Raw genomic sequence first — 18,600 nt, 5'->3', positions numbered from 1 at the left:
TAGCAACACCTTACCCCTCTATCCCCAGTAGTAAGGCATTTGAGCTCCCCAGTAACAGTCTGGCAACGGAATCTGTGTGGATGACAGCCGGACCTCAGCCTGGAGGATGAAATCCCGACGCAGGAAGAGGAAGATCCCAACTTAGGTGAGTAACTACCCTAACCCCCCCCCCCAACCTCCCCCAGGGGTGCCTAACCCCAAGTCCCCCCAGGAGCCCCTAACCCTCCCCCGGGGCTATCCACTCCGACGCCCGGCTTACCTACAACCGGTATGCCAGGCGTCAGGATTTTGGTGTGGGGCTAATGATAGGCGTTGATATTTAGACGCCTATCATTAGTCCCATGCCGGGATTTCAGTGTCGGGAAGCCGGCGGTCTGCATTCGAACATCGGCTTCCTAACTACTTTCCCTGGCAACAGATCGGAGTGAAACTCATTCACAAATACAGAGTACCACTTCAGTTGCCTGGGGGTTTCGGAAAGCCCCCATAACCACAGCAAAAAACTTCCAAGGGGGCATGTGTTGTGAACCAGTGTTTAAATATTCAAGTAGTCCAAATATATCAGAGACTACAGCAGCACACTGCAATATTTCTCATACAACATTTTTATTGTGCAGAATAACCGTTAGAAGCACATGAAGTGCCAGAGAGTACTTAAAATTACATTATAACTTTTTACACTAATTTGTTCTTTGATTGTCTTCACATATACATTTTCACATAGAACTCATACAGGAAGAATGAAAAATGTTAATGCAGAATTCGCAGTTAGAAAATAGGCATGCCATTTTTATTCTTAGGCCTTTGTATGGTGATATATTTTGAACTTTATCACATCAAATGTAACAGCCTGTAATTTGCAGGCAGCGGCAAGATTTCAGCAATGTATCTACTAGATTTAATGCGGCATTTTGTGTTAGGACATAACTGACTGGGTTGGTTTTGCCTGACGCTTTTAGTCCAGTGGCTATAGCGTTGAAATCTCGCAGGCTATTACATTTGTGCCGTAGGTTCTTAAACTCTTTAGTTTTGCTATAGAGGAGAATACTTGTTCATGTGCAAATGTTCTAAAGCCCTGCACGACAACTACTTTTGAAACATGGGGATGACAAGCAATAGCAGCATCCTAGACATCGCCCAATGTGGAAGTTTCAGAAAGAACCATTCATTGTGCTAGAATTTTAGTGCAACCAGGGGATGTGGATGTATATATGTGTGTGTGTGTATATATATATATATATATATATATATATATATATATATATATATATATATAAAAAAATTGTAGATGGGCACTTAAAGTAGCCAACACATATATTACCAGGAAAAAGCATGAGAAAGGGTCATTTGGACCAGAAACTGCTTTTTCCTGCCACTAAACATGTGTCTATTCAGCTTTAATTAGGAGTGTTGTGGGTATGTATATATTTGTGTGTATATTATGTACATCTCCAAAACTGGTTATAAAAATTGTTTTCAGAAGTTTATCTAGCTGAAGTAGGGACACTGATACACAAGGGGAAATAAAAAAAAAAAAAGTGTGCTCAAATTGTTCAGCTAAGGCTCTCTCAAATATCCCTGATGCTTCAGCAGCATTACATTTGTAAAGTTTGAGCATTGAAAAAAAAAAAAAAAAAAAGATTCTTGACACATCCTTGAAAAGTTACTTAAACCATCTACTGCGAAACACTTTGGTGCAAGAGGTCTATTCAACATTTTCTCATTACGACAAAACAGAACTTTTTTGGATAGCTGGCAAAGGGAGAAATGCTGCCAAAAGGATTTTCACTTTGCTTCAGATTAATCTATATAAAAATATTTGTTAGGCTCATATGGTTAGTATATAAATCACTCTATAAAGCAGTTCAGCACAAAATATTGCACATTTAACATTCTTTTGATATGAATACAATATCAATTGGCTAGTTCTGAATGTACAAAAAACGTTTACAATAAATTTGTAACCAGTAAATTCAAACACATTGCAATATCAACATCAAATAACAGAACAGTTTAAATTCCAAACCCAACACAGGAAAAGAAATGTTACGACAAGCATGTAGTATTCTTATTTTACTAGCAGTTTTCAAAATATAAAACTCCTGTAGTACAAATCTATATATCCATGTCAGTACACAAAATATATATTAAATAGGCACAGAAGCAAAAGCCGTACAAGGGTTAGAGAGGTCACATTCTACACTGAGAGGTGTTTAAGAGAATTTCTATTTAAACTTCTGAATAGATAAAATAGGGATGATTATTATGTAAATTTGAAGCCTACAAGAAAAAAAGTATTTTCTACTGGAGTGTTTCTACTGATTTAATTTTCTTAGGCAATGGACATAATCCTCATCAAGTAGTCAACACGCTCTTTATAGAGTCAAGAGCCCACTGTTATAAAAAACCATGACCTTTAGAGGGAAAAAGAATTAAAAAAAATCACCTACTAATTTGCACTAAAACATTCGGGCATGATTTCTTTAATGAAATATTAAAATGAAAGTTTGTGAATAAAAACACCATGGGTCAATTTAATTAGGCGTGAGGGGGGAAAGAAACACTGGCTACGGCAGCTGAACGTACCCCATAGTGTTACGATCTCGCAGATTTTAGCACAGTGTCCTACGGGCTGCGAATAAAAGTCCAGCAGTACAGTAAGTGCGGCATATCACTGTACTTAGTTGTGCCTAGTTGAATTGACCCCTATGGTTTTATACCCATTCTGCTAATTAGTGTTCACTTAAGGCCACAGTACACAGTAATAACAGTGTCAATCCAATGAAAGACATTTATCTTATTTGTAAGTTGCATAGCAGTGGCACCCTTTAAGCACTAGTACCTTTATAGATTTCACCAATAATTACACATGCCTCACAATCCACAGTACATTTTGAAAGAGGTCCCCTAATTTGTACATCATAAGTATATTTATGCAGAATTTTGAATACTTGTGTTATGAGTAGGTAGCACTATACACAATAAAAGCATTAAAATATACAAAAGGGACATGCTTTAATCTATTACAAAACTCTATTGCTGGGCACACACAATTGATCGGCTAATGTATCTTGTGTGCGTCAGCCAGTGTGAACTAGCGACATCGTTCACCCAGACATATCACATGACACTGCTGATATATTGGGGCACCGCTCTGTGTACATGGGCGGTCAGGCAACCGCCTGTACAATTATAGCAGAGGCCTCGGGAGGGGGCACAAAACGCCCCCCAGCCAGCGGGTCCCGGTGTGTATGAACAACCATCATCTGCAGATATGTCGGTTAGGTGTGTACCCAGCTTTAAACTACCTATCAGAAGCTTCCATGAGAACATATCTTTGGATGGGCAATAGTAAATTAAATAGGTTGAGAATAAAAAAATAAAAAATAAAATAAAGAAAAAACTATAAAATAATCTAAATAAATTGAATGGATCCGAGATAAAATGGATATATGCACTTAAGAGAATGTCCACCTTTGTAAACTATGTAATAAATTTGCCAGGCACAGCAAATCCATTACCTGCATTATGATTTAGTTTCAGATAAATTTGAGGAAGGTGGTTTTACCCATATACTATACAGGGAGGACACCTACATATAAAAAGGTTAGTTGCCTAACAACTGGACAACCCATGGGATGTTTCCTGAATGCAATGATATTCCTGACATTTCCTGAGAAAATCTAATTCTAGTTTAGCTTAAAATGTACCTACAAGCACTGGCAGGCATCCCAATACAGTTTGCTGGATGAAAATGTATAAGTGGTCCTTTAGTGGCTGAATTCAGCAAGATTTCCAAGTCACCCGATGAAGTATTTTGCACTGCAAGGTTATAACCATGGTAACTGGAGATACAATACCCACATGTGGGAGAATGAACAATTGGCAGGAAGGTAGCCATTGGCAGCCAGCACCTCCAAATTACACCACATTGACTTAAGTGTGTGCATGGCCTAGGCAAGGAGTCACAAATATCCGTGAAACTTAATGAGAATATATACCTATATAGTAGTCAGTAGTATCCTTCTCTACATGTAAAAGCTATAAACATCAGGCAAAATTGTAGTCTCTAAAACAGGGGCTTTCCGAGTCTCCAAAATCAGGTAGTACTAGAATATAGAAAAATTACAAGTCTATAAAATTCATATTAAAATATGACATGAGCAAGGCATGCATCCATACATTTTTTTTACAATGTAAAATGTTAACTGGGTGCTGCCATAATTATCTCAAAGTCCAGCTGTCTCCTTATACACAGTGGAGACACTGTGTGCACATAGCATTCATGATCCATTCACTAGAAACCGGTGACATTGCAAGTACATTCTCATGTATATTAATTCAGACAACTAAATTGCTGACAGCATTGTGATTACGCTCTTAAGCAGAAAGCTTAAATACCTTTAATCGAGTATTTAATGTGAAACATTTTTTGAAGGTCATAGCTGTAAGGTTTTGGAAAGGTTTAGTAGAATCCCATAAATGACATTTTATATATAAGGCCATGTAAAAATATAGAACTACTTTATCAAAATTTTGATATATTTCTCATTTACCTGCGGATTAGTAGTAAAAACATAAAACATTTGTACGTGAGTGGGGGGAAAAAATAACAAAAAAAAGTAGCAATACCTGATTAGGTAATCACTGGGAAACCTGCAAAGAAGAGTGTACATAAGCTCAGTGCCTATTTCGCTTGACCTCTGAGCAAAAGCACAATAAGGTTCTGTGTTCATTATTAACAGAAATAAAAAGTTGGTCTCTCCCTGAACTTAGCGAACTAATACTTCTTACAAAACAGTTTTGCAGATGCACAATTATTCTCAAACAAAAGTATTCAATACTAGACAACTGTAGCTAGACAATGTGCAAAAATATCAATAACGTATTTATATAATATTTATGTAGTTCGTGGTTCGAGAATCTCCAGGTAGGTGGACGGTCCAAAAGCCAGTTCATTTTTTTTCTCTTTTGTTATATAGAAAAATTAATGCTCACCAGCTAAAATCAGCTTTCTCCTGTACAGTACATAATTGCAAAAAAATTCAGAGTTAAAACCTCTCCATGGAGTATTTGTAGTAGGACTACAGTGATTAACCCATAGCCTACCTATTACAAGGTACACTCCCAAATGATGCTTTTGGTTGCGATAGTGAGTGGTGAGCATTATCGATGGTTCTGGTGTATGATGGTTCAATAAATGTTCCTGCAAGCTTTAAGTGACCAGGTTCCCTTTGGAATGCAGGTCTGTCAGTCATATAGACATTTGGCTTCTGATGGTAATTCAGCCTGTATGTGTCAGTCATACAGTTGTCTACAGAAAAAAATGTAGTGAGTGCAACTGTATCGTTAACATGGGGAATTGGATCTAATGCTAGAGTCTGTAGACCCATCTTTGACCGACAGTCATATATTGTGTTCATTTGTAATCCATTACTGTGAAATGCATCATTCTTTGGATAGTAGTCTGAATCAGAGTCTGGTCTCACAAAAGCACCAGGTGAAAGCCTCTCAGAACCTGCTGAATGGACATGAGACAATGTTCCCAGGTGTGCATTAGTTGCAGGTGCAAAGTTTTGCTCTGTTCTTGGTATAGCACTTCGATTGTACATCTTCAGGGGTAGAGGGGGTGGTATACTGTTAAAGTCATGATTATTTAAATTGCAGTTGTCTTCTCTGTTGTAGGACTGAATTTCATCAGAAGCAGAACTTGGAGTGTTCATGTACTGCACTCTGTTGCACTGCGAGACTGTCTGTGAAGAACTGGCAGAAGGCTGAAGCAAAAGATTTGTTAGTCTATTTGTATTTAGCACATTTGTCTGTGCCAGTGATGAATGTTCAAGGTGCAAACAGCAATTTTTTGAAGAGCAGGAAGTCAGACGATGAGACTGTTCCCATGCATCATCCGGTTTGTTCACCTGCATCTCTTTAACGCTGTATTCTTTAATACGTGATGAAAGGGTTGGTGAGCGAACATCTCTCTTAAAGTCTCCAGCTTGCTTCCTATATCAAAGATGATAAATTATTACTGTATTAATTACAATAATAGTCTTGTTACTTTGTCAAGTTGTATATAGTAATCTGATAACATTCATAATAACCTTTGTAGGGCTACATTCCATTGCTTCGGGAATTGTTCGCACATCAATATATACAGTAATAAATAAAAAAGGATATAGTACCTGTGGCAAGATGGGCTGTGTGAGGAGTCACGTGGAACTGGGGATAGTCTATCGTCACATCTATTACGCTCCAAACCATTATAATCTTTGCTGAAGCCTTAAGAATAAAAATACACAGCTTATTTTACATCAAAACAAGTCCAACTTGGTGGGCACAAATGAGCATCAGCTTCCATCACTAGGTTTGTAGCACAAGCACAATAAAGCCCAATTTGCACCCTTGAACTGAAATTCACAGGTAACAATCGCAACAAACATTTTCACTACCTACAAAATAGTAATGGGGTTTAATCTCACCAGCATGTTTATACAAATACAGCAGGTCCATCACATCTAAGCGTGTGTGTGTGTATATATATATATATATATATATATATATATATATATATATATATATATATATACATACACATATATATATATACATACACATATACATATATACACACACACACACACATATATACACACACACATATATACACACACACACATATATACACACACACACATATATACACACACACATATATACACACACACATATATACACACACACACACACACAATTCTAACATAAACTTGTATGCTGAAGCTTTTCCAAAATTACGATGTTGTGACAATTTATTTAAAAACGCATAAACGCTTTGCTATAGAGAACATCCATAGGCAGTTGTGTGATCATCACAGCAGATGGCAGCAATGATCTACCAAAGACACTTAATAACGAGTGGATGCCTGCAAGTGAGTAATGTTCACCGACACCAGAAGGGTTTGTCTTCAGGATTCCAGTTCATTTAAAAATAGAAGCGTTATTTTTCTCTTTGGCTGACACAGAACCATGCATGGCTAAAACCAGCTAGTGATTCAGTTGAGACGTTTGGCCCAGGGATCTTTGCAAAACTAAATATGGCAGATGTTCATGTTCTGTCCTGTAGAATCATTATAGCATTATTAACAGGGGGTTGGGACAATGTGCAAAATCACCACCTCATTTTAGTCTGCTCCAATTAAATTGTGAACAAATAAGGATTCTAAACAAAATATTTTGCTCAAAAAAGAGAAAAAAAATAAAATAAGAAGTCTCCACTCAAAACTGAAAAATCAATGTTATACCAGAACACTGAACTTCTAATCGGAGAAACTATATTCCCCTGTAATGCCCTACTACATCTATTTGAAAGTTTCAAACAGCGATATTGATGCAAGCCGCTGTGAACTTGCCGAAATGGGACATTCTAAAGCTGGGTACACACTACTAGATGATATGTCGTCCGATCCTGCGAATCAGAGTGATATATCTGGTACATCATCTAGCATGCACCCATGATATGCCCAGGTGCCTAGCGACATCCAGTTAGCCCTGCTGAAGGGCCGACAGGGGAGGTTGCTAACGATGCCATGCTGCAGAATTCGGCATGTCACGTATCTCCTACCCCCCCCCCCACCCCCCCCCCCCAAACATTGGCAAGTGTGTATGCACTTGCTGCATGCAGCGTCCCATCATCGGCGATGTCGTGCTGGGTACACATCGTGTAGTGTGTATCCAATTTTAGACTGGGACATCAACACCACAGAAAATGGAGATGGGCACTGGATCTACAAATAACCACCAAACCTTATTACATTATAAACAACTGAACTCCATCCAACATGTGGTTAACTTTATGATGGAAATTCTTACTGAACTCTTCCATAGTTCAGCAAAATTCATTACTGCAATACCATATGGTGAAACCAGTTTGTCAGCATACTGAAAATTTCTACTAAATTAAGTAGGAGCTGCTGAGTGCAAAGTGCCAGTCATTGCCAACTAATGAAAATGGTGGTGACAATATGCTGCACAGCACAGAAATGGTGTCCATATGGTGTCCTTAAATTATCCAGCGACGGCCTTGGAGAAAACCAAGATAGTAAAGACGACATTGCATAGTGTAGAAATCTATAGGGTTCTATGTAAGAAGGTAGATCATATGTACATTGAACCCAAGTGTGTTATTTAGTCTATTTTTTAATTTTGCTTTATTAGTCTATTATTTTTTTATTAGCTTTATTATTATTTCCTGTGTTGTGGAGCACCAGGCGTAAAAGTACAATTAAGTGACATATCTTTCCACATAAGCTGACCCAATCATTTCTATACTCATGAAGTTGATCAGTGGGTGTATATTACACACAGCTTACCGTTTAATTGACTTCTGTTGTGTGGCAAGGTAGTAAGATATCCATTTCCTGGCTGTTGATCACTGAAATAAATATGGCATTAATACTTTAGGCTATTCAGTATGGGTTATAAACTCTAGTAAAGATAAAGTTAATACAGACATAACTACCATCTACATATCATTGTGGTCCGTGTGGACACTCACTAGCCTACAAAACTTACACATGCCAGCTGCTGTTACAGCAGGACATGAAACAGACATGATTACACATAAAACAAAATACCATTCAGCCATTTTTGTTGCAACTAAAAAATAATAGAAAATTATAGCTAATGCGGGACATACGTCTAATGCTGGGTATACACTGGCAGACATATCAGCCGTTCAATCAAATGTAAGTACTAATATTGCAATAAATATTTATATTAAGCTATAAAAAAAATGTCACACACATTACTTGCTATATAGAGAACAATATGCGTATTGTTCATTTTATAAAAAAAGTTATGAAACTAGGACAGGAATAAGTTAGAAATACACACACAAAAAAACAAACAAAAAAAAAACTGCAGATTAAATGGTTTCCTTCTTGACCTCTTTGTCCCGATAACTAGTGAAACCACCAAGCCTGGATTCCTGCAGTTATTGCTATAGTCATTCTAAGGCTTGTACAATTATTTTCCAAATGAGACATTTGCATTTGAGCTGCTTTAGTCTACAATGTCAGGGGGATTTTGGCAGTGCAAGCCCACAGTTAGTCTCTCCCAACCACTGTGTCATGGGCATAGGACTAATGATTCCACTACTCAAAGGGGATGGGTAGGCACAAAGAAAAATATTTAAACTAGTGGAGTTTCTTTAATTTTGTACTAATTTTTTTTTTTTTTTTATTACTTTTACTGCAAGAGCTCCCTCCACAACTACTGGGAGGCTATTATATGGATCTACTGCCCTTCTGCCATCTTCTCATGTGGATTCTTGAGGCAGAAATATATTATATATGCGCCTCGATTGGCACGCCCGTGGGTGGGATGAAAAATACTAGGAATTGATGGTTATGTAATGGCTCAGCTTCTACCTTTAGTACACTTGAACTTCCCCATTATGTGTAATCACTTCTAGGAGTTGCTTATTCCACCCAGGGTAAGCGATGTAGTGCACCCGAAATGGCTGCCTCTGGTATCTTTCGTGGGTGGGTTATGTAATCTCTGGTGTTTATTACCCAATATGGCTGCACTAAGCCAGCATTAAGTTCATTGTTTTTCAGTTTGTTTGTTTTTTTGCTGTAATAGTAAACCTCTGTGCTATGCTTTTTATGCTTGTAGAGAGACTGAGTACTGTTGGATAAAAGCATCATACATAATTTTTTATTATATATATACACACACACACACACAAAGTCCAGCACTCACACCTTTTATTATAGACATCCTACTGCTCTTTAGGGAGACTATAGTAATGTCCCATTAATAGGCTTTTTTCACACTCCTTATATAAGAAGAAAGGCACTCTACAGTTTATTTTTTTCAGCTCTTTTATCAATTTATTGGATATATGCATGCCAAATATGTTGCCAACGTTTCGATTCATCAATAATCTTTGTCAAGGCTTTATCAACACATCAATATTCCATACTTCCTATAACAGAGGTAGACAGGATAATGTAAGCATATATTTTGTCTCACAGGTCCCTCTACTATTTCTTACAAAAACACACTGGTGATATACAGAAACAAAATAAATTATAATGTCAGCCAGACAGTTAAACCCAGTTCAGTATAACCTTAACTGCTGTTATTCGATGTCGAATATCTCAAACATATAGTTGGGGCACCTGCTTATAATCTGCCAAGGATAATACTGTTCCCACATGGGGCCATATTAAATACTTAATGTTTATACTTATATGAATCTTATTTAATACCTTATATAAGTATACATATACAGCAGGTAAGATAAATATTTAACACATCAACATTTTTCTCAGTAAATATATATGTAATGGAGCTATTGTAATAAAATTTTCACCAAATGTCAGCAATAGATGTCCATACTTTAAGTTATGTGTAATAATGTGAAATGACACAGGGAAAAAAAGTATTTAACACATGAACAAATGGGAAAAGACATTGAAAGCCAAGACACCAGCTGAAATCTATCAGTATTTAGAAAGCAATCCTGCCCCTTGTAAGTGAAAATATAAGATGGTTCAGCCCCAACTGATGGCCTATAAAAAGGTGTCTCATTACCAAGGTGTCACACAAGAAACATCTCATGATGGGTAAAAGCAAAGAGCTCGCTCAAGACCTTCTCAACCTTACTGTTTCAAAACATACTGATGGCATTGGTTACAGAAGGATTTCCAAACTTCTGAATGTTCCAGTGAGCACTGTTGGAGCCATAATCCGGAAGCGGAAAGATAATTTCACCATAAACCGGCCACAACCAGGTGCTCCTCGCAAGATTTTTGACAGAGGAGTAAAAAGAATCACAAAAGTTGTCCAAGTGCCAAGGACCACTTAAGGAGAGCTTAAGAAAGACCTGGAATTAGCAGGAACAATGTTTCAAAGAAAACATTAAGTAATGCACTCAACTGGCATGGCCTGTAGGCACGCTCACCATGCAAGACTCCATTGCTGAAGAAAAAACATGTTGAAGCTCATTTAAAGCTTACTGCACAACATTTGGACAAGCCTGTGAAATACTGGGAGAATATAGTCTGGTCAGACGAAACCAAAATGTAACTCTTTGGATGCCATAATACACACCATGTTTGGAGGAGACATGGCAGGGCACATCACCCCAAAAACACCATACCAACAGTGAAGTTTGAAGGTGGGAACATCATGGTGTGGGGCTGTTTTTCAGCATATGGTACTGGCATACTTGATATGATTGAAGGATGAATGGAAAAATGTACAGAGACATTCTTGATAAAAATCTGCCCCATCTACCAGTATGCCAAAGATGAAACGAGGGTGGACATTTCAGCAAGACCATAATCCAAAAACACACAGCCAAGGACACTTAATTGGTTTCAGAGAAAGAAAATAAAGCTGCTAGAATGGCCCAGCCAATCACCTGACTTGAATCCAATTCAAAATCTATGGAAAGAACTAAAGATCTATGAGCTCTGAAGAGGCCCACGGAACCTTCAAGATTTGAAGACTGTTTGTGTGGAAGAATGGGCCAAAATCACACTTGAGCAAAGCATGCGACTAGTTTCTCCATACAGGAGGCGTCTTGAAGCTGTCATTACCAACATAGGCTTTTGTACGAAGTATTAAATAAATTTCAGTAAGCGTGTTAAATACTTTTTCCCTGTGTCATTTCACATTATTACACATAACTTAATGTATAGACATCCATGTATGTATTGCATGGGTTGTTGGTGACATTTGGTGAAAATTTAATTACAATAGCCCCATTACAGATATATTTACTGAGATAAATGTTGGTGTGTTCAGTACTTATTTTACCCGCTGTACAAATCAGGATTGCTATGCTGCAGATCCAAACAGTTTAACATTTAATTATATTAAAGTGTAATCCAATATGGTTTTACCTGCCTACAGCGGTTTAAGGATTATAGCATGCTGGTGAGATACTTCACACAGCCTGGTGCCATTAAATAGCCAGGGACCGGAAGCATGTCACCGCCCATGGCTCGCGACCGGAAGTGCCTCTTATAGAGTACAGTATTACCTGGTGGGTAGTCCCTTGTCTCCTAGGAGAACCCCTTAGTAGCTCCAATTCCTGTGTGGCTCTGTTAATGATAACTATGCCTCCAAAATGGTATTTAGCAGCGTTATATTTTACCGAAGTAGTTCACCGGGACTCGGAAAAAAAAAATGGAAGTCGGGCTTTACTAAGCGAATATTGAAGTTCAGGGCAACAGAACTACATGCATCCAAGGAAAAAAAAAATAGAAGTGGGGCATGTTATGTGTATCCTATTCTAGTGCTAACTATACAACAGTGGATGTGGCCTAACTTAGTATGTGGATTCTACATTGGTGCCATAATTTAAAATCAAGTTATAAATGTTCATAGTATTACATTAAAGGTATACTGTTAAAACCATCTAGCCGATTCCACAAATTTAAATTATATATTTATTGTGACAATAAAGATTACTTTTGACTGATTTCTAAGCGGGATGTAGTTCATAAACCTACAGCTGGTATGCCCGCGCAGGAATCTCTAACCGCGTGAAGACCAACGGTTCTGGAATCCCGACATGAGTGGAGATGCAGACGCCGGAATCCAGACAGCCGGCAGCCAGATCGTAAGTATAGCGAGGCGGGTTAGCCATTAGCGGCTGGGGGGAGTTAGGGATGGACTACGGAAAGGGGGGGGGGGGGTGAGGTTAGGCACGAAGGAAGGGGGGGGTAGGTTTAAGGACTAACCGGGAGGGTTAGGATGCGGGGTAAGGAGGGTTAGTGGGTGAACAGGGTAGGGTTACACTACTTGCCGTTTCCCTGTCGGGATTGTCAGCATCGGGATGCTGCTGTTGGTCTATTGACAGATGGCATCCCAAGTGCTGGTATTTCATACCCAGCCCTTTATAAGCTGCATACCCAAAAAGACAACATTTTTATGGATAGTAACCAAAAACTATTTTATACTAGGGAGACCCAGGACCTGCACTGGAAAACAAAACTTATACGGGAGCACTATTAGAGAAAAATGTACAATGGATTGTTCTCATTTAATCCTCAGGGAGCAACAGTGTCTGATTTGTAGATACACCAGCTTTCACACGTTGTAGTAACCTGTCTCCTCCCTGATCGGATGGGGGCACAGAGTCTATTAGTTTGCACTTAAGACTAGCCACTTTGTGTACAATTTGTACAAAATGTCCTGCTACCGGTTTGTCTGACATCCCAGTCTGTATCGCTGCCCTTATGGAGGCTTGGTGGTTCGCCGTTGTCTTTTGAAATTTATAGATGAGAGTCCAACATAGATGTGCTTACATGTCCCTGTGGCTTATACTATTACATGATCCAATTTACAATGTAGTCTCCATTTGTTTTTTATTTTTACCCGTATGCAGGTGAGCTATCGATTGACCTGGAATCAGAACTACACGTTACACAGCCCTCACAACGATAACTCCCTGGCCTATTTTTCATAATTTCAATAATAAATTTTACTCTGGTCAGGATATAAAAGTTGGACGAAGAAGAAGTTGCTTGACGTTGGGACCTCTTTTATATGCCATCATGGGTGTCTGAGTATTTGAAAAGGGTAATGAAGTGTGACTTGATGATAGGCCAATGTTTTACAGATTTCTAAATATGTTTTGCAAGTACTTAAATTCCTAGACTAATATTAATAGTTATTTTTTTTTTTTTGTGTTGGATTCATGAACTGAACTTTATCCAAACGTTTGCCAAGTAGAGTTTTGGAGTACCCTCTTGCTAGTAATCTCTGAGTCAATTCGGCCACTTGTATGTTTTGCATGTGTAGATATGTATTATGTAGTACTCTAAAGGTAGAGAGAAATGGGTAAGATATCTTTTAGTGTCGTTGGGTGGTGGCTAGAGGCCAATAGAAATAGATTCCGATCAGTGGGTTTTCTGAAGAGGATGGTACCCAGTTTATCTCCATCACAGAAGACAGATCTAGAAAGTTTACACAGTTTTTGTTGATATGTTGTGTAAATCTAACAGGATGCTCCATTTTGTTTAGGTGTTCCACCATATCATTTAATGAGCCATCCGATTCTTGCCACAGTAAAAAAAATAAAAAAAATAATGTCAGCGTTGTCCGAATTTTGGAAGAAAGGTCTCTTCACAGTTTGCTATGTATAAATTAGCAAAGGCCGGGGCCAGAGTTGAATCCCACTGCCGTTCCCGATCGTTGCATATAGTAAGTTTCCTTACATCTAAAACAGGGCTTGACAAATCCTGGTAGGTAAGGTTCTATTACATGCTCTGAAAAGCTAGCTGAAGTGACTGAGGTGCATTAAAGTAATTCTTTAAAGTAACTCAACCTCCTCTATCTCATCTAAACAGAGTATATATTCTCTAGACATCAAAATTCATTCATTAAAAATTAACGAAATAACCCTATATCAACATAAATGGGCAATATCTCAGAAACAAAGAGCTAACAGTTTTAAATGTCATATTCGTACTTCACAAGATGAAATCAAATAGAAGAAACTATTTTCAGATTGGAAATCGAACCAATAATTGTGTAGGGTGTATCTAGCTATAAGATATAAACTATCCCTTAAGCATGAATTAAATCACTTCAGGTGCTTATTTCCACAACTGTGAGGCTACATACACATGACCACAACATGCAGTATAACGCAGAGTACACACTAGACAATATGTCGTCCAATCCAGGGATGCCGCAGCACACTTACAATGGTGCCGTGCAAGGACAGGCTACCGCAAGACTTTTTTTTCTAACATTTTTTTTTTTTTTTTAATCAGTCTATAGGGAGGTAGCCCAGTCTATTGGGCCATGCGATTCTCCCAATATTGGGAGAACCGCATTAAGGAAGAGCCAGGAGGTGGTGTGAGGTATAAAGCAGCAGCTCCAGTCCTTTCTTCCTACTGCTCTATGTTGAGACACTGGGTTCGGAGGAGAGTGTGCTGAACCCTGGTTGGTGGAGCTCAACACATGTTCCTTTGACCCCAGCAGAGGGTGGGACTACAGTGACATGTTCTGGCAGCATGGAAGGTACCGATGGCCCCACATCAAGGTAAGAGGTATCTCAATCTGTCTATTTGGTTGTGTCTGTGTGACCCTCCCTGTTTGTAAGCATGCATGCCTGCCTATGTGTGACCCTCCTTGCCTGTATTTATGTATGCATGTGTACGTTTTATGCACACAAGAGGTTATTGTAAGAGAACCTCACTTGCTCTTGCTAGTATTACATTAGCATGAGAATTTCCACTAGATCCATAATGCTAAATTGAATCTCTTCCTTGGCCTAGCGGTGCAACTAAACAATTCTGAGACTGTAAGGGTGATTAACTGAAAGTTTGGGAGTCACTGACACACTAACATGCACAGTATGGGGTGTCTACTAATAGGTTAAAATTAATTTTACTTTCCCCTGCAGAATAAATCCATTTTTATTTATTTTCTGCACTTAAAAGGTTGGCTAGCCTTTGTTGGTGGTATATCTATCTGACAAAGCTTTCCTGATTTATCTTTGGATAGATGGAGATTATATGGGCTTATATTGTACATATTTTCACGCATTTGACATATAGAAGTTAGTAAAGTTTTACTGCTGCCCATTAAGAGTGCCATCTACCAATGCAGCCCTCGGGCTAAAGAAGGTTGTGCGCACATGTTTTAGACAATATTTCCTTTTTCCAAACTCATGATAAATGAATGCAAACACTTCCTCTTGCACTATTTATTTAAAATTAAATTAAAATTAAAATGGTCTACTATGAAGCATCCACAAATCCTTCATTCTATGGACAAGGAAAGAGACTGAGAACAATGAAGGGGCTGCATGGCCAAGTCTTTATCCTAAAAGACAACAAGCTCATCTAAACCACAGCTGAAAAATTAGTATCAACATGTACTATATCCTATTTTTCTTAAGGATTGAACAGACTTTACTATGATCCTCCTATTTCTCTGAGCAATAGCTCCTGAGCAGGCACCTCATGGCCAACTCACAGCTAAAATACCTCTTACAATGTTCATAGGCGTTAATGTTCCAAGACTAGCGTTCCCGTTAGGCTGTTTTAGCAGGGCTAACCGCCCTGCCTGGATTTTAACTGTTAATATGTGCCCTGCCCAATTTGCTAGCACATTCACAGTGCCTGACACAGCCTCTCTACAAAACTTAGGGTTGAACCTGACCCTGTCCTTGTTGCGCGTGGTTGACAGGCATTAGCCCAGTGTTTCTCACCTTGGGACGCAATTGCGAATTCCCCATCCTGGCTTGTGATTGGTGGGGAGCTGCTGCTGGTCAGAGCTGTCTGCTCTGCTGAATTCTTTATAGTGTCTGCAGAGCAGCAGCCGCCAGCTATGACCTCACCGGTAGTCAGCTCGGGAACCGGAGGGAAGTTGCTGGATGCGGCCAAGCCTTGGACAAACCTCAAGGAGCCGCATTTCATTGCCAAGAGCAGATGACTGCGTGATTACAGGTGGGGTCTGGGCCGAGCAATGTTCCGGGGATGTGTGCATCTTGGCTGGGAGAGTAAAGGCTTCTGATACACCAAGGGTGAGCAAGAACTGCAGCACACCCCCATTGTCTCGTGTTACATATAGAGTGGCATCCCAACTTCTCCCTGTACCTCCAAGATGCATACCACATTCATGTGCCAGGCATCCCCAGATACCCATGTGATACACAGTACTGGGCACATGTTTAATGCATCTACTGTGCAGCCTCATACCTGGGCACATGTATATTGCAGATCCATCCCTGGATAAGTGTACAGTGCAGCTCGATCCCTGGACATATGTACCCTGCACTTACACTATGCTGGGTACATGATGCTTACAGCATGAAAACTATCATTCCTGCTAGCCTGGGGGCAGCCCAGCAGCTCCGGGAGTGCTAAGGAATGCCCTAGAAGGAATGTTACTAGATCACACCCCCTCATCACAGGGTTATGCTCCTTTATGGGCGCACGCAGGTGTGCCCTCCTCGGTGATTAGCACGCTGCCGAAAAATTAAAAATCCTACAGTGAACACTACTAGACTAAACTTTTTAGCAGCCTTTACAACCTGCCTTGTCTGCTGAAACCAGAGTTTCCATATCACTTATGCTTAGAGAACAGAACAGAAGTGAGAAAGTTGATGGGAAATATACAACTCTTCCACATACCAACTGTTATTCTTCGAAGTGGTTCTTTGGGGTGACAGACAATTTATTAATGGAGGAATTCAATTAGAAGTGAGGTGTTGTAGCTCCTGGGATAAGTGCCGAAGCTATTCAATTGACTGCATTGCGCCTGGCACATAAGTCGGGAGATGTAGTTATCCGTGACTTACCCACTGTAAACCAGTGAATAGTGGTTTCCACTCTCACCCTAGGAGGGTGTGAGCAGAAATCCACTAGTTGCGGCTTGACATGCTGATCAAACTACGCCTACAACTTAATCAGCAGGAACTGCAAACAATCAGCACTTAGGCGTTTCCTGCACTGCTAACACAACACTTAAACACAATCTAAACTTCTGATACAGGCTCCGCACAAATATTAACATTTGATTTTACCTAAATTCTACTCACTTCTGATCTTGATGCTCTCCTTTTTCTATGATACTAGTAAACATTTCTTCGGTGAACGCCCATCATAAAAAAGGTTAGCTTTGTTCTACAGTGAAAAAACAGCTCAACAGTCATAGAAACTGCTAATGACTGCTGCAAAACACCAAAGCTAGTAAGAGTGCAGAGTAATAGCTAAACAAGATTATAAATTCCTAACCACTGAACAAAACAAAAATACTCCACAGCTTTTTGTTTTAAATTTTGAATGAAAGATTTTTTGTGTCAACAAATAAAAACCAAATGATTGTTAATCAAGCTGCTGCTTTTTAGGCTGGGCACAATCAATCATCAGTATAAATCTTTTATGCATACCCACACAAATAACTTTTTTGATCGATTTTCTTTTCCAGAAGACTTTGAATTTCCAAAAAATAGCATCAGTATACTTATTTTTAATATACTCCCCCCATATTTCTTGGACTTTAAAAGGCTCTGCAATGTTTATACTGAAAAGCAGTAGAGCTTATTGAAGTCATCTTGGGTCAGGAAATTGGTCATTAAGCACCACTCCCTTCCTGGTCCAAGCAACATCATCAACTGTGAGGGGGAAGAAACAGGTAAGTCACCCCCCATTTGAATCCCTGTAGTGCTTAGGACAAGTCCTAAGCAGGGAAGTATTCAATCCCTTTGTGAAGTTAAAGCATTGACCATAACTGTTTTCTTTAGGTCACAGTTTACAGATTTAAGTCCCTGATGAGCAACAAGTGAGCCTCCATGAGCAGCCCCAGCTTTTTTGGATTTTTGTCATATTTGTTATAGCTTACAACACTTGTTTAAAACTGCTACTGAAATATTGAGTATAGGTATATATGTGATTAAATGTATTTTCTTAAAATTGTTACGGAGATTAAAAATGTGTGCCATTTTAGAAAAAGGTTAGGGGTAACACCCATTCTTAAGTAAATGTAAAAATGGAGGACTAATTGGATGGTACAAGATGTAGATACCTTTTGGAGGAAAACCTACAGTCTGCAAAGAACTAGTATTTG

General features: G+C 39.0%; 1 protein-coding gene across 1 annotated transcript in view; it reads right to left on the bottom strand.

Annotated features, from left to right (window-relative positions):
• Window positions 1–587: 587 nt before the first annotated feature.
• Window positions 588–18,600, bottom strand: part of USP53 (ubiquitin specific peptidase 53) — a 53,655-nt gene continuing 35,642 nt past the window's right edge. Inside the window, exons 13-15 of the mRNA XM_088452250.1 lie at window positions 8,367–8,428; window positions 6,183–6,279; window positions 588–6,003 (exon numbers count right to left, since the gene is read on the bottom strand). Coding sequence (XP_088308376.1) covers window positions 5,106–6,003; window positions 6,183–6,279; window positions 8,367–8,428 — 1,057 coding nt within the window. The 3' untranslated portion in view covers window positions 588–5,105. The remainder of the gene's footprint in view (window positions 6,004–6,182; window positions 6,280–8,366; window positions 8,429–18,600) is intronic.

The sequence above is a fragment of the Taudactylus pleione genome, unplaced genomic scaffold (assembly GCF_031769625.1).
Source record: "Taudactylus pleione unplaced genomic scaffold, aTauple2 ptg000036l, whole genome shotgun sequence".
NCBI classification, from domain to species: Eukaryota; Metazoa; Chordata; class Amphibia; order Anura; family Myobatrachidae; genus Taudactylus; species Taudactylus pleione.
Note: the sequence above shows the minus strand (reverse complement) of the source record. Positions and strands in the feature narration are given on the sequence as shown.